Raw genomic sequence first — 16,646 nt, 5'->3', positions numbered from 1 at the left:
TTCATCAACTAAAACCTGGGAGACGTCCTCCTTCCTCCCCACTCTGGCCTTTGAACACCCCCTTGACCTGCCACACGTGTGGCCACCAAGGGACTGCTGGGAGCCACAGGCCGGCCTCGGAGAAGCTGGCCCTGCACGCCTCAGCAAAGACCGAAGGCTGGTCTCCACCACCCGCCACCCACCTGGCCGCTCTGGCTGCTCCCTCAGAGTGGAGAGGCACTCCACCGCCCTCCTGCCTGGACAGCTCCCAGTTCCAGCTGCGCCCTTGCTAGCCCCAACCCGACAGAGGATCCGAGCCAGGAGTTTTCGTGGGACAAGAAGAAAGACACACAGGACTTCCGGGGCCGTAATCTCAGAGGCCCGATGTTCATACCCCCAACTCCCACAACGGCCCTCCCTTCCTCCCTCCCTTTCACTGCGAGATCCCTGCATCTCCTGGCTCAGGGTGTTGTTATTCTGTCACTTATAAAAGTCATGCTGGTAACTAAAGCCACCGAAGATCCCTAAGCAGCGTGAAAATTACTCCATGTAAGAAGTTCTATTAGGTATCATAGTAAGAAAATTCTATGAATCCCACCTGATGATCCAAATATATGGTGTTCCTTTGAAGATGATGGGAAAGAATTTCATTCTAGTAGCACCAATCAAGGAGGAAGGGATAGAGAAAGGGGGCAGAATTCATCAGCAGTCAGTTTTGAGGCGGAGAAAAACAGGTAGTATACTACAATCTACGCATCACAGCACACAACTTTCACACGCGATGACACACTGGCTACGGTAAAGCTACATCTAGTCTTGTGAGGAACTAGACAGGAACAGAAACACGGAAGCACTGTGCAGAAACAGTCCATGGCTTTGGCAGGCAATGCTGGAAGTCTGACATGCGAATTCTTTTCTGCACTATAGTACTCCTTTCACTAAGATGCTCTCACACTCACACCCCCAGAGGCTATTAAACCCTTTGAGAAACATTTGTGCGCTCAGCTTGTTTCATCAAGAACAAAAGGCTTATCTTAAAATCGATCTTTGATATATGTATTTTTGGTGGTGGTGCTGGGGCATTCTACCTCCGAGCCACACCCTCAGTCTGGTGTTCTTATTCTTTACTTTGAAATAGGATCTCACTGAGTTTCAAAGAGCCACACTAAGTAGCTGAGGCTGGCGGCAAACCTGCATCCACCTGTCTCAGCCTCCCAGATGCTGTGATTACAAGCATGTGCACCACGCCTGGCTCTCCAATAAGCTTTCAATTTATTACTTTCTTTGAAATTACAGGACCTCTTAGCATATTTGACTGGGTGTGGAAGTCCTGCGAATAAGGGCACTACTTTGAAATCTCCGTGCACTTTCTGACTCCAGCAGCCAGAAGAAATGCATCCCACGGTACTTGCGCTGAGTGGTGAGCGTGCGGCTGGATTCTCAAAGGGTCAATAGGAGGCTGCCCTCCGGCCCTGCGGACCTGGCTGCACTGGCAATGGATGCGCGGCCACGGCAGACACACACACGTCCTCGCTGACCTTGGGGCTGTGGGCCTCCAGCTGCAGCTGCACCAGCTGGGCCAGCGTGTGCTCCCGGACGCTGCTCAGTTCAGCTTGCTGCCGTCTCAGCTTTATGAGCAGCAGCGTGAGCTCCTCCGGCTGAGGGCGTGCAATTTAAGAATCCAAACAGTGGAAAACAGATTAATTGTTGTCCTAAGTGGCAGACACTGAACCAAGACTCCTGGGCAAGTTTCGCTATGGCTGATACCACACACAGTGCCGAGGCACGGTGGTGATAGCTCCTACACAAATACACAGATATCCGGAGGAACAGAGGAGCAGGGTTACGCCCCAGCAAAACAGCAGTGCCCTCGGAACTCATGAGCGGATGCTTAGATGTTCAGTACAGAAAAGGGCAATACTGCCAGTAAAAGTTTGCACATAAGAGCTATTAAGAGATTATTAAAAGATATGTTACAAACATCCTTAAAAATTATTCCTAAGTCTTTCCCAGCAATAGAATAGCTGCATGCCCAATACTATTTTAGAGAACAGAAAGCAAATAAAAAGAATTAAAATTCATATAAAACACAGACACTATGTTCGTATGCTAGAACCCTAGGCCAGGTGATTACGTCCCACGGATATTCTGAGCCAACGTTATCATCAGAATTTTCACAGGATTTTTGTGAGTCAAATATCAACATGCATATATTTTTCTATATATATGTTTTTTCTTTTCTTTTTTTTTTTGTGGTACTGGGGATGGAACCCAGGGGCCTCCTATCTCCGGGCTGTATTCCCTGACCTATTTTATATTTTGTTTGGAAACAGGATCTCACGAAGTTGCTGAGAACCTCACTAGGTAGCTGAGGCTGGCTTCGAACCTGTGTGATCCTCCTGTCTCTGCCTTCCAAGTGCTGGGATTACAAGCATGTGCCACCATGCCTGGCTTCAATATATTTTTGGGGGGTAAAAAAATAAAGCTTTCCTGGGCATATAATCACTCCTTCCACATTCTAGGAAAAGAAGACCCTTCTGGTTCATGACAGGTTATCCCTAAAGAGAATAAATTTCCACAGTGGATAAAATTCCTTAGTGGGCCAATCCGATGCAACTTTATGAGAAGTGCAATAAAACTCGGGGCAGCAGTCTCAGAGCCATAAAGCATTCCTTGGTGCTGCTCATCAGGATGAAAACCTACAGGCCCTGCACTCTCCTGTTGTTTGTTTGTAATCGGTCGCTCTTGGTTTCCTGCACAATTCATTTGAACTGTTATTCGAAATCACATGAAAAAATTATTGCCTTTGGACAGCAAGTATCAGTAAAAGTGCACTGCAGCTTCTACTGGATTCCTTAGATGGAGCTGGGTGCCCACAGGGGAAGACACAGCGTTTGTATTAAATGGTCGAACACTGTCGGCAGCGTGCGGTTTGAAGACACCAGGTGAAGGAGAGAGGCGGGTGCCCTGCCTGGCGCCAGCCGCGTCTGCCCCGCGCAGGCGGCCCTGGCCTCCTGACATCGCGCCCAGCCCTTGGGTGGGGTCAGGAATTAGATATTCTAAGACCCAGATACTAGAAAGTACTACCAAAACAAGACATCCAAAAATTCTGGTTTCTTATTTATGGACCTAGAAAGATAAGATAGTTTCAAAAGGCTGAAATACACCAAGTTTGCTATATATTTAAACTCTGAGTCTAAACCGAGAGGAACACGTGACTAGAAAAAAAGGAGGTGGTAAATAAGCGTTCTCCTAAGTGTCCACTAGGGGGAATCAGGTAGGAGAAAACCACCAGAGGCTGCTGTGCCTCAGCCAATCAGTGCCTGTGTCTTCGTCAGATCAGTAATCTAATGTGCATAGATTCTAACAGTTGAAACTCCTTGGTTTTAATCAAGCAGTATTTTTCATCTTTAATAATTAAGCTGAGAAGTTTAAAGCCAGGCACTATTTCCTTATATCTAAACATGTAAAAGATGAAATGTAATATTTATCTATACTGATGCTAAAGTCATATCTTCACAGAAATTGAGACTAACTTTTGGGGAAAAAAAGCCAGTTCCCCCAATAAAATAATAATAATATTAAAATAACCGGAAGAGATGAAATCTCTTTCCTCTTGGATAGGAAGCACGTGGTGGTAGGTCCTGGTAATAAAATCCTTCCCAATTTGAGTTTAACATCCACAGTAAAATGGTATCATGGCAAACGCCTGCTTGTTCCAATGTCACCACCTCTGCTTTCTGCAGCACTGGGGACTAACCCCGGGTGCTCGGCCACTGAGCTACACCCCACTCCAATTTTACCTGAGACAGTGTCTCGCTGACTTATCCAGTAGGACCCACTGGAATCCTCCTGCCTCAGCCCCGAGTGGCTGGGATCACAGGCATGTACCCTGTGTCTGGCTTGACCCAGAATTTGATAGTTTCTGGTTCTCTACATAAATCAGTTTCTTTGGGCTCAAAAGTAGTTAATTTATAACAAAATTCACAGGAAAACCTTTTTAGTTGGTCTGTTATCTGACTACCAACACTTGCCTCCTGGAATTGTTCCACTAATGTACTACTCCCACTTCTGTTCTGAGGATCAAAGGGACGCACCTAGAGTACACAGTACACTTTAAAATGCAATCTTTCATTGAGGCCTCACATCAAGGGAAAGGGCTGTACTACGATCCTGAAATGGCGGCACGATTCCAAACTCCTCTCACATGCTCTCCACAAAGCAGCAACTTTTTAATCCCTGGGTGGCATCTCTGAGAAGTCAAATGTAAGCCCTGTCAGATCGGCGCCTTCCTGGGCAGCACATACATTAAACATGAGAGGTAAATAAAGATATCCACTCACCGTTTTGCCTTGGAGGCTCTGGGGACTAATAGACTGTAACGTGAGGCCCGCCGGCATGGACCTTCTGTCAGGCACGTAGACGTGCTAGGGAAGAGAGGCAGAGCGTCATTCTGTGGTGAAGCTCTCGGCGCCATGATGAGAAACCCCAAGTTCATCTCACAAAATACCATGAGAATGAAAGAAGAGAGACACAGCGCTCCTATCTGACTAACACCTATGCTGATGAACACAGCTGCCGGGTCCAGTGGCTGTCAAATGCTCTGGTCTCAGGAAACCCCTGACCTTTTCTTTCTTTTTTTTTTTGTGTGGCACTGAGGATGAAACCCAGGGGCTTCCTACCTTTGGGCTATACTACCTTACCTATTTTTTTTTTGTCTGGAAACAGGGTCTCACTAAGTAGCTGAGGCTGGCTTCGAACCTACACGATCCTCCTGTCTCAGCCTCCCAAGTGCTGGGATTACAAGCCTGGAGCACCGCGCCCGGCTCCCCGGCATTCTTAAATAGAAGTCTAGTTACCACAGGCGAATCTGCTTTATGCTCCGCTCATCTTAATGTCTGTCTGGGTTTTCAAATCTGCTTCCGCATTGACTCTGCTGTGATCATCTCTTTTAGTAGAAATACATTCAGAAGACCCATCTTTGGCCAGGCGCGGTGGCACGTGCTTGTAATCGCAGTACTTGGGAGTCTGACACAAGGGGATGGCAGGTCCATGGCTAGCCTTAGCGAGACACTTTTCAAAATAAAAAATAAAATAGGGCTGGGAGGTATAGTGTAGCCCAGAGGTAGAATAGCTCCTGGGCCCAATCCCTAGTACCAAAAGAAAGAAAAGAAAAGAAGAGAAAAGAGAAGAAAAAAAGAGAAAGAAAGATGATCCTCAATACATATACTTGGGAAAGGAAAAACTTTAATAGTTTTAAAGAAAAAGAAAAAAGAAAACAAAAAAACAAAAGCCAAAACCCCAGCCCTAGCCGGGCATGGTGGCACATCACGTGCTTGGCATCCCAGCACTCGGGAGGCTGAGACAGGAGGACCGAGGTTTGTGGCCAGCCTCAGCTACTTAGTGAGACCCTGTTTCAAAATGAAGAATAAAAAATACCGCGGGGGTGGGGGGATAGCTCTGAGGTCAAATACCCTTGGGTTCTATCCCCAGACCCGCAAAACAAAACCAAAACCCAACCCTGATACTCCTTTCAGTTGTTTTTGTTTGTTTGTTTGGTGGTACTGGGGTTCCTGGAAGCCCTTCTACCTCCGGGCTCCACTCCCAGACCTATTTTATAGGTTTTATTTGGAAACAGGGTCTCTTAAGCCAGCGTGGCTGGCTTCGAACTTCCGCGATCCTCCTGCCTCTGCCTCCCCAGCGCGGGGATGACGAGCGTGCCACCGCGCCCGGCCTCTTCTTGCAAAGCGCTGCCTGCGTCCGTCAGTGGACTCTGGCCCCTCTGCACCTGCGTCCATCAGTGGACTCTGGCCCGCGCTTACTGCGTTGCATCTTCACCCAGCATGACCAGCGATGCGCAGCAGGTCCCCGTGGGACCTGGTGCGTGGGTTCTTAAGACCCAGTGTCAACACACTTCTGCATCAATACCAAAGCATCACGTTTGTCAATATCACCATCAGTCTTTAAGCCTGGAAAGCCATCAAGCTCAAAGTGGCAAATACACCATTTCCAAATTTTTGCTTGAACACTCCAATGTTGCTGTTGGTGACAAGGACCATCAGTTGCTCTCTCTGAAGTGACAGGCTTACATTTCACTTTGAAAGTGCGTCTGTCAAACATCAAGTCTGAATCATCATACTTGTCTTTTGTTCCTTCAAGCAGAACTGGTTGTTCACAAAGCAGTCCGCTCCCTGGGCACCGTGGTGAAGGCCTGGCGTCCCAGTGCTTGGGAAGCGGAGACAAGAGGACTTCATGGTCAGCCCTAGCAACTTAGTGAGACCCTCATAAAATTAGTGAGAACCTGGTTCCAAATTAGAAATAAATCTGTCGGGGAGTGTAGCTGAGGGTTCAATCCCCCACACTACAGGCACACATACAAAAAAAACAAAATAAAAAAAGAGGACTGGGGGTGGTAGGGTAGCAGCTCAGAGGTAGAACGCCTCTGGGTTCAACCCCCAGTACAAAAACATAAAAATAAAAAATGCTAGTTTAGTTTGCAACTCAAGTAGTCAAAACGTCCCCCTGAGACAACTATCACTGGTACTTTGGTAAGCAACAGAAATGCTTTATGCACATTTCTACTTTATTAATGCTATATTAAGAAGATACGAAACTAGTTCATCAAGGGGATTCTTAAATGCACCTATTACTTTACTCTGATCTAAGCTACGGTGGCAGGAGCTTCACTCACGAGTCTTTACGTGTGCGGCGGGAGCACTGAGCAGTTCTTTGTTAGGATGAAAGCTGTTCTGAGCTCACAGGTGCTCAGGAAGGCTGTGCAGACCCTGGGGATCTGTGGGGGACGGGGAGCTCCTCGCTCAGGAGCGCGTGGACCACACTTAGAGAGCACTCATGAGCACTGCAAGGATCGTACGGAGGACAGGCCTGGCAGCTCTCGGGTACTGGGCGCAGGAGCAGCTACAGGTAATACGTGTCCATCTCCCATTCTATCTCTTGTTGAAACGGGTGATATACTCTGGCCAAGAACACCGAAACCACTAAAAACCACGGAATGTGCAATTTCGCCTCTTTGACATCAAACCTTAAGTGGCATTAGATCAGGTTTTTCTTGTACATTTTTCCTCTTTCTGTGGGTCACAAGTTAGCCTTTGGATGTACTCAATGACGGAACACTGAACTCGGTTACAGGGTTAAAGTGAGGCTTTTCTTAGGCCAGCAAGAGCCAGGGAGGCAAACAAAGGTGTGTGTGTGTGTGTGTGTGTGTGTGTGTGTGTGTCTCTCTCTCTCTCTCTCTCTCTCTTTTTGTGGTGCTGGGATGGAACCCAGGGTCTGCACATGCCTGGCAAGTGCTCAGCCTCTGATCCACCCCCAGCTTGAAAGTGTTCTTCAAAAAAATTCTAGATTTATTCACTAATTTCTAACAAATGCTTAATTATGGAAATCTCCAGCAAGCGCCCTGCGCAATAGTGCAGCTGAAGGACCCGGTCTGTCACTAGGCTAGGAAGGCGCGTCTCTATTTCTGATTTGTTTACTTTGGGGTACGGGTTAAATGCGGGGAAGCTCTACCACTGAGGCGCGCCCTCAGCCCTCTGCATTTTTATTTTGAGACTGGGTCTTGCTAAGTTGCTGTACACTGGCCTTGAGCCTGCAATCCTCCTGCCTCAGTCTCCCGAGTCCTGAGATTACAGGCACGTGCCACTGTCCCAGGCTAGAAGGAGCATTTTTAAATGGCTTAAGGCAAGATATTATTTAGGTAGGACTAAAAAGAAAATGACTTTTCTCTCACTTTAGGACAGACTTTCAGGAATTGGATGCATACTGGGTAACTGACCAACACAAATGCATTAGCACTACGCAAAGCTGATCGATACAAAGCACTGAATTGACTTCAAATAACTTGCTAAGAAACTCATCTGAGGTGCAAATTCAACGTGGTCTGCGGGCTGTGCACGTAGCTCAGTGGTCATGTTTGCCCAGCATGTGAGGGCCTGGGTTTATTTCCTAAAACTACAAAGGAACAAAACCCCAACCCCCAAACTTACCATCTTCATCTGTATCTTAATGTTTTTATTTTTTATTTTTTTGTGGTACTGAGGATGAAACCCAGGGCCATTCTACCTCTGAGCTACACCCCAGCCCTGTTTTTTTCAGTCTTTTTTAAAATTCTGAAACAGTCTTACTGAGTTGCAAAGGGCCTTGCTAAGCAGATGAAGCTGTCCACGAACCCGCAACCCTCTGGTCTCAGCCTCCAGAATGCTGGGGTTACAAGCATGCACCACCACGCCCGGCTTAATTTTTTAAAAATGTAGATACCATCAAGCATTGTTAGTCTCTTAATCTCTATGATTAAATTGAGTATATAGCCGGGCGTGGTGGCGCACACTTATAATTCCAGCACCTGGGAGGCTGAGACAGGAGGATCGGATTGCACAGATTCGAAGCCAGCCTCAGTTACTCAGTGAGACCCTGTTTCCAAACAAAATATAAAATAGGTCTGGGAGTGTAGCCCAGAGGTAGAAGGCCCCTGGATTTCAACCCAGCACTACTAAATAAAACAAACAAACAAAACAAACAAACAAATAAACTGAGTATATAAGGAGATCTCAATATACCATATAGTCAGCTGTCAGAAGATGAAGTTAACACTTTTATCCCAGCAACTAACAGGATGAGCTTGATACAAGATGGAAGGTACAGCAGAAAAAGTAGGTGTAAGGCTTGCAGGAAAAATGTGTGTGTGGTCTCAACCTACAGGAGAGCTGCTGAGAGGCACCCTCGGATGGACGGGAAGGTTAATACATTTGCCCAAAGACCCATTTCCGCCTCCTGTGAGATGAAGTTCTGCAAGCCGGGGCTCCAGGGCCACTGGGACCTTACAGCACGCCGTTCCTCTGCCTGGCTATCTGCGCTCCCAGGAGAGGGCTGGGCCTGGCACCTCACCCTGGGCAGCACCGTACCCTGGCCGGGCACCTCACCCTGGGCAGCATCTCACCTTGGGTGGCACCTCACCCTGGGCGGCACCTCACCTTGGGCGGCACTGCACCCTGGCTGGGCACCTCACCCTGGCCGGCACCTCACCCTGGGCGCCATCTCACCTTGGGTGGCACCTCACCTTGGGCGGCATCTCACCCTGGTGGCACCTTAACCCTGGATGGCGCCTCACCTTGGCCTGGTGCGCCCGGGGCCTGCGCTCCAGGGTCACATCTCCGCTCTGCATGGGCGACGTCACCTCCCTGTAGGCCCGCTGTGGGGAGAAGCTGTGGTAGGCGGCCGCTGGGTGAGAGGGTGAGGCGGGGAGCGGGTGCGGGGCCTGCTCAGCGAGGCCCGCCATGGCGTGGGGGCCGCTCAGGGAGCTGTGTGGCGGGAGGGCGCTCTGCCTGTGGTAGAACTGGCGTTGCTGCCACTCGTAGAGCTGCCACATGGTGTCGTCCCGCATGGACCTTCGCTTGTCCTCGGTCACCTCGCCGGGGCCCGCCGTGGGGATGCCACACAGGCTCTCGGGCCTGGTCTTGCTGTTTCTGGGGAGTGTGCGATAACCTTCCGGGTAGCGGGCCACAACCTGGGCTCTGTGGCTTGGCATGTTTCTTGGCAGTGTTTGGTAAGACATTACTCTAAAATAAAAACAATAAAACAACGAAAAGTTTTTGGTGGTACTGGGGATGGAAGCCAAAGTCCCTATTTCTTTTTTTTTATTTTGAAACAAGGTCTCACTAAGTTGCAGAGGGCCTCAGTAAGTCGCTGAGGCTGGCTGTGAACCTCTGATCCTCCTGAGTGTTGGGCCTCCCAAGTATTGGGATTCTAGGTTACAGTATATCTCCTATTCTGGCAGGTAAAATATTTGTTAGGATGAATTTTTTTTTTTCCCGGTAGTGGGGATAGAACCCCAGGGCATTCTATCTCCAAGCTACAGCCCCAGCCCTATTTTTTATTCTTTATTTTGAAACAGGGCCTCAATGAGTTGCAGAGGGCCTCACTAAGTAGCTGAGGCTGTCTGTGAACCGCTATCCTCCTATCTCAGCCTCCCAAATCCTGGGATTACAAGTGTGTCCATTGATGCCTGGCTTATGACGTATACATACATACATACATACAGACATATATACATACAAACATACATATATGTATAAATATATATTTTTTTGGTGGCACTGGGGGGTGGAACCCAGAGGCTTTTTACCTCTGGGTTATAGTCCCAGACCTATTTTATATTTTATTTGGAAACAGGGTCTCACTAAGTTACTGAGAGCTTCACTAAGTAGCTGAGGCTGGCCTCGAACCTGCACGATCCTCCTGTCTCAGCCTCCCAAGCACAGGGATTACAAGCGTGCGCCACCACGCCCGGCTATGTATACATATTTTTTAAAGAATGGAAGTAACGGGGCTGGGGATCAGCCCAGTGGTACACTTGCCTAGATGTGTAAGGGCCAGGGTGTGAATCTCAGCACGGAGGCCAACAGGGGCCGAGATAGAAATCATTAACATTTAAATATTCTTATGAAATCGAGCTGCATGAACTCAATCCAGCAAGTCGGCGGCATCTACGGCAATTCCACAGAAAGACGGCTGGTTTCATGCAACTTAGTGAAGAAAGACGATACTCTGAGAACTGACGCTCACAGGCTGGTCTCAGGTCGGCTTCTACATTTAGCTGTGTTTATGGAAATAAACCCAGAACCTTATTCCCCTGGGTCTCCTCAGAAGGGTGAAGTCGGATCCCGTGCACGGATGGGCCGTGAGCTTTCTGAGTTTGCTTGTGGAGCAGAGACAGGAAACGACCTCTCAGTAGTAAGCAGACTGCCGCGTCTTCCTTTTCCTTGGGAGACCACAGCTGCTTGTGGGAGGGAGGGAGTATCACAGAACACTTGTGGCTCGGAGAAATCAGCTCTCATCTTTTCTAATTTGAAAATAAAAATGACTGGAAGCTCATAAAGCTCAATTCTTTTTTATTTTTGGGGGGTACTGGGCATTGAGCCAAGGGGCATCTGACAGTGGAGCTCTACCCCAGCCCCTTTCATTTTTCATTTTCAAACAGTCTTGCTGTGTTGCTGAGACCACGTACTGTTGTTTGTGCTGGTCTCGAGCCCGCGATCCTCCTGGGAGGGACTCTAGGCACGCACTCAGAAGAATGCCTCTCTTTATTATTTATTTACTGGTACTGGGGATTAAACTCGGGGGTATTCTACCTCTGAGAAACACCCCCCAGGCCTATTTTATTTTTTATAATGGGAGAGCCAGATCTCAGTCTCCCAAGAATTTGGATTATAGCTATGCGCCACCATGCCCTGTTCAGTTTACTATTAAAAATTTTAAAAAGCTTTGGTAAACATACACATTTGAGTTTGAGTTTATCTAAACTATCTTTGAGCCGGGCGTGGCAGTGCAAGTTTGTAATCCCAGTACTTGGGAGGCTGAGACAGGAGGACGGCAGGTTCGAGGACAGCCTCAGCAAGTAGTGAGACTCTCATCAACCTAGTGAGAGCCTGTTTATAAAATTAAAAAAAAAAAATAGGACTGGGGATGTAGCTTAGAGGGAGAATGTCTCTGGGCTCAATCCCAAGTACCATGAAAACAAAAACTCTCTGAGCTAACCTCATGCTAGGTTAAATATATTATATATAAAAAAAAGTTTAAAAGCCAGGTATGGTGACGCACACTTGTAACCCTAGTTCTTAGGAGGCTGAGACAGGATGGCAGGTTTGCAGCCAGCATAAGCTACTTAGGCTCTCTGCGACTTAGTTTGAGACCCTGTTTCAAAATAAAGAGTAAAAATTAAAAAGGGCTAAGGATGTAGCTCGGAGGTAGAATGGGTTCAATCTCAGTACTGGAAAAAAAAAAAAAAGGGAATCAATTAAAAATTCTGTATGAAGTTAGTATTTATGTTTCCGCATTATCTTTGGAGAGTTGGAATTCAAATTCTAAATGAATTCTTTTATAACAACCACAAGAAAAATGTAAATTAAAATGAGCAAGATTAAATTATGAATGTTTATTTTATTTTTGCAGGTCTGGGGATGGAACCCAGAGGCATTTGACCTCTGAGCTATACCCCTCCCCTATTTTTTATTCTTTATTTTGAAACAGGCCCTCACTAAGTTGCTGAGGGCCTCACTAAGTAGCTGAAGCTGTCTCCGAACTGCAATCCTCAGGTCAGCCTCCTGAATGCTGGGATTACAAGCGTGCACCACCACCCCTGGCTTGAATGTTTATTTAAAATAAAAAAAAAAGAAATATAATCAACTGGGGATGTAGCTCAGAGGTAGAATACCCCTGGGCTCAATCCCCAGCACCAGAAAGAAAGAAAGAGAGAAAGAAAGAAAGAAAGAAAGAAAGAAAGAAAGAAAGAAAGAAAGAAAGAGAAAGGAAGAGAAAGATCGGTAGGTTGGTTCATTTTACAGTACCATCTTCATGGGCAGCTGTTGGGGTCAGAGTTCAGGTACTCATGATCAGGGTTGATAGGGTTCAATCGTTGGGGTCGTAACCCACTTTCATGGCTGTATCTGGGTGGTAACCGAGGCCAGTGGGGACGCTGGCTGGACAAGGTGAGCCCTGCAGAGTGGCCTTGGAGATTACATATGGCCCTGGTCCCTCAAACTCTCTCTCTCTGCTTCCGCTTCTGCTCCCTACCGCCTACGTCCTGAGACAGACTCTCTTCACATGGACAGGACCCCCACACCCAAGGACACAGTGAGCAAGCACATTCTCTTCCTGTAAGTTGTGTGGTCAGTGGTTTAGAGCACGGTAGTGGGAACATTCAGACGCCATCCAGGGTCATCGTAATGAGTGGATGTGTATGTGTGAGCGCTGGGCCTGTGGGCCGGGTCTGCCGTCCCCACCCAGGGTCAGATCCCCACTGGCTCACGGTTCGGCATCTTGGAGAGAGTGGTGGAGGAGTAAGGCAGGGCTGGGTGAGAGGAGCCTGGGTCCCCCCACCCCTGGAAACTTCATCTCTAGACAACTAAGTCTTTCCTTACGCTGGGCCAGGAACAATGACTCATTGCCATCAACAATGCAGGATGACAGAACAGAGAGACAGAAAATACACTTACAAACCGGGTGCAGTGGCCCATGCCTGGACTCTCAGTACTTGGGAGGCTGACACAGGAGTTTGGTAGGTTTGAGGACAGCCTCAGCCAATAATGAGACTCTCATCAACTTAACGAGACGCTGTTTCAAGATAAAAATAAAATAGGGCTGGGGGTGTGTGGCATTCAGGTGGAAGGCCCCTGATTTCAATCCCCAGGACTACACACAATACATATATTTATATGGCTGGGCGTGGTGGCACATGCTTGTAATCTCAGTACTTGGGAAGCTGAGGCAGGAGGATCATAGGTTTGCGGCCAGCCTCAGCGACTTAGTGAGGCCCTCCACAACTTTGGGAGACCCTGTTTCAAAATAAAAATAAAATAGGGCTGGGGGTGTAACCTGGAGGCAGAAGGCCCATGGGTTCCATCCCACACACTACACACTCGCGCGCGCGTGCGCGCACACACACACACACACACACACACACACACGATATTTACTTGTATGTGATCACGAGAAGTAAATGACATCCTAATGGACCTGTAACGTGAGACACAATTTAAAGCACCACTCTGAAGCGACAGCTCAGAAACCGATCTTGGTGACACAGCAGGGGACGCGGGCTCCTAATGGCGGGGCACTCACCCCCTGGTTTCTTCCTCGTGGCCTCTCCCCTTCTGGATTTTGATCCACTGCTCCAGCTGCTGCATGGAGTTGGTCCTCTGTAGGGCGCGGCCGGCCTCCGTGTGCGAGGGCCCTGTGTGTGGGTGCGTGCCACCTCTGAGGTCGGCCAGGCTGGCGTTGTCGACTCTGTTTTCTGAACTGTTCACATTGACTGGTCTGTAGTGCGCAGTCGGAGCCGGGCACGAAGACCCAACGTCATAGTCAGAGGACAGAGAATTCAGCTTCACACTGGTAATTTTTGTTAAAGGCCTATCCTGGCCATCCTTCTGGAATCCGTATTTTTCGGCTTCCAGTGCCTTTTTTTCTTCCATTCTGCTTATCTCCTTGTTCTTCTGGTTGTTCTGGGCTTCCGGTTTAATGAGCACTCTGTGGTTGGGAATGTTATTGGTCTCTTTACCTGGAGCACTTTCAGATGCAATCTTGTCCACTCTGAAATGAGAGAAGAAGGTCACAGTGAAGTGGGTGAAGCGCACGTCAGCCTGAGCTGAACCTGGGAAAACTTGACATTAGGAAAGCAAGCAGCAAACAGAGCCAGGGCCGCAGGGGGCTGTCTGCCCGAACCCCCAGGCCACGCCTAACACTCAGCACACCATGCCCGAACCCCCAGGCCACGGTCTAACACTCGAGCACACCAGAATGCACAAAGAGAAAGGGGAAAACATATGCGTGAGAAGTACTGAGCCGGCGGTCGAAGCGGCGCACGCTTGTAATCCCAGCATTCGGGAGGCGGAGACCGGAGGATCGCGGCCCATGGACAGCCTCAGCCACTTAGCAAGAGTTTTGCAACTCAGTGAGACCCCGTTTCAAAAATAAAAAGACTAAAAAATAGGGCTGGGTGTAGCTCGGAGGTACACAGCCCCTGGGTCCCACCCCCAGCACCGCAAAGAAAAAAAAAAAAAAAAAGAGCTGGAGGGAGCACACTTGTAATCCTCGTACTGGGGACACTGAGACAGGAGGATCACAGGTTCAAGGACAGCCTCAGCAGTTTAGTGAGGCCCTTAGCAACTTAGTGAAACCTTGTTTCCAAGTAAGAAATAAAATTGGCCTGGGGGGTGCAGCTCGGAAGTAAAATGCCTCTGAGTTCAATTCCCAGAACCACACACACACACAAAGTCCTGGAGGGAGAATGTGGTATGTGACCGGCCATTAGAAATCTGGAAAGAAAGTAAACGAGACTTCTCTGAAACTGTTAAACCGGTGCACACCTAAAGGAGCACAGTAGCCTCGCGTGACGTACACACGGCTCCCGCCTCGAGGGACAAGCGAGTGTGTGTGTGGACAGGGCTGTGCCAGGGATTGAGGCCTGACGCCGTCCCAGCTCGGAGCCGTGAGCCGAGGACTGACCTCTGGCGGTCTGTGGCTCGAGCTAGTGCCCCAGCCTCTCGGTCCCGGGAGGAGCTGCGGCGCCAGGTCAGAGGGCCGCAGCCACGGCGGCCGGCCCAGGCCTGGCCTCGGGTCTGCGGGCCCAGCCGAAGCCGCTCACCCGACGGCCAGCGAGTCGCCACCCCAGCTGCGAGGACTGCGCCTTCTGGGTGAGAAGCAGCTTTCCTGAGCCAGTCATCCCCAGGCCCCGACAGGACCGAGCCGAGGGAGCCTGCACGGAATGCCAAGGCCATGCCGCTCGGGAGCAAGGTGCCTATCAGACCTGAGGGTGGCACTGCCACCAAGCTCGTCACGTGTGGGGATACAGCCCCCACGTCTATCTATATGCAACTGAAAGGCAAGAAACACAGGTATCTATGATGCCTTAGAAGCGGTTACTGAGGACAAGTGAAAAAAAACTGACCATCTTCTCGGATGGGTACGCATCTATGTACTGACCATCTTCTCGGATGGGTACGCATCTATGTACTGGTACAGTTAAGTCAGAGACAGAGCACAGCATCCAGATGGGAAGTAACAGCAGACACTTGAAGTTTCCTAAGACAGGCTACAGAAGGCAAAAATCATGGGAGATACCCACTAGAAAAGCAAAACTGACCCTTGTTAAACTGGGGGCAAGAGTTCCTTTTCTTCCTCTCAGCAGTGGGGATGAACCCAGGGGGATTCTACCTTTGAGCTATCCTCCCAGCCCTAGTTGTAATCTTCATTTACAAGTGTGCGCCACCGCGTCTGGCTAACGGGGAGGTTGTTCTTTTACAATGAATATTAAATCTTTCTAGAAAACAAATCTATCACTAGTCTATCTAAAGTTTGTTTGTTTGTTTACTTATTTATTTTTGTGGTACTGGGGATTGAACCCAGGAGCATTCTACTTCCAAGGATACCTCCATCCCTATTTTTTATTCTTTGTTTGAAACAGGGTCTAAGTTGCAGAGGGTCTCACTAAGTAGCTGAGGCTGGCCATGAACCTGCGATCCTCCTGTCTCAGCCTCCCAAGTACTGGGATTACAAGCATCACCAGGTCTGGTTAAAGTTTTATTTTAAATTAAACTACAGCGCCTTTCCCCTTAACAATTTATCATTAAAGAAAGATAATAAAGAGACACATACATGAAGACTCAAATTCTCTCATGGATGGAATTAGAGTATTATGTTAAATGAAATAAGCCAGGCAAAGAAAGACAAAACCTTCACGTTCTTACATGTGAAACCGAAATTGTTCATCTCCAAGAAGCAGGCATAGGAAGGAGTTAGCAGAGCCTGGGAGTGAGGGAGGGAGGGCAGAGGGCGAGGAGAGCTGGACGAGGGGCGCGGGGCGCAGATGGGGAGGAGAACGGCTTCTCATGCTGCATGGCACAGGAGGCCGCCACGGCTGACCATGATTAACTGAGTATTCCAAAATAACCAAGAGAGGATTCTGAATATTCCCACATGAAGAAACGATGGATGTGTGGTGACAGGCAGGCCTGCTCTGATCATGACTGTCTTGAAATGTCACTGTCTTCCGTAAGTCTACATAATGACTGTACATCAATTAAAAATACAAATATAAGCCGGGCGTGGTGGCACACGCTTGTAATCCCAGCACTTGAGAGGCTGAGACAGGAGGATCG

The 16,646-nt window shown here is 48.6% G+C and overlaps 1 protein-coding gene across 1 annotated transcript in view; it reads right to left on the bottom strand.

Moving 5' to 3' along the window:
- PLEKHA5 (pleckstrin homology domain containing A5) overlaps window positions 1–16,646 on the bottom strand; it is a gene marked incomplete at both ends in the record, with an annotated part of 169,882 nt that overhangs the window by 36,216 nt on the left and 117,020 nt on the right. The window contains 5 exons of the mRNA XM_080705042.1: window positions 578–631; window positions 1,518–1,637; window positions 4,323–4,406; window positions 9,104–9,551; window positions 13,612–14,079. Coding sequence (XP_080561168.1) covers window positions 578–631; window positions 1,518–1,637; window positions 4,323–4,406; window positions 9,104–9,551; window positions 13,612–14,079 — 1,174 coding nt within the window. The remainder of the gene's footprint in view (window positions 1–577; window positions 632–1,517; window positions 1,638–4,322; window positions 4,407–9,103; window positions 9,552–13,611; window positions 14,080–16,646) is intronic.

This window comes from Muscardinus avellanarius (assembly GCF_963383645.1).
Source record: "Muscardinus avellanarius genome assembly, chromosome: 11".
NCBI classification, from domain to species: domain Eukaryota; kingdom Metazoa; phylum Chordata; class Mammalia; order Rodentia; family Gliridae; genus Muscardinus; species Muscardinus avellanarius.
This window is presented reverse-complemented; position numbering and strand designations above follow the sequence as displayed.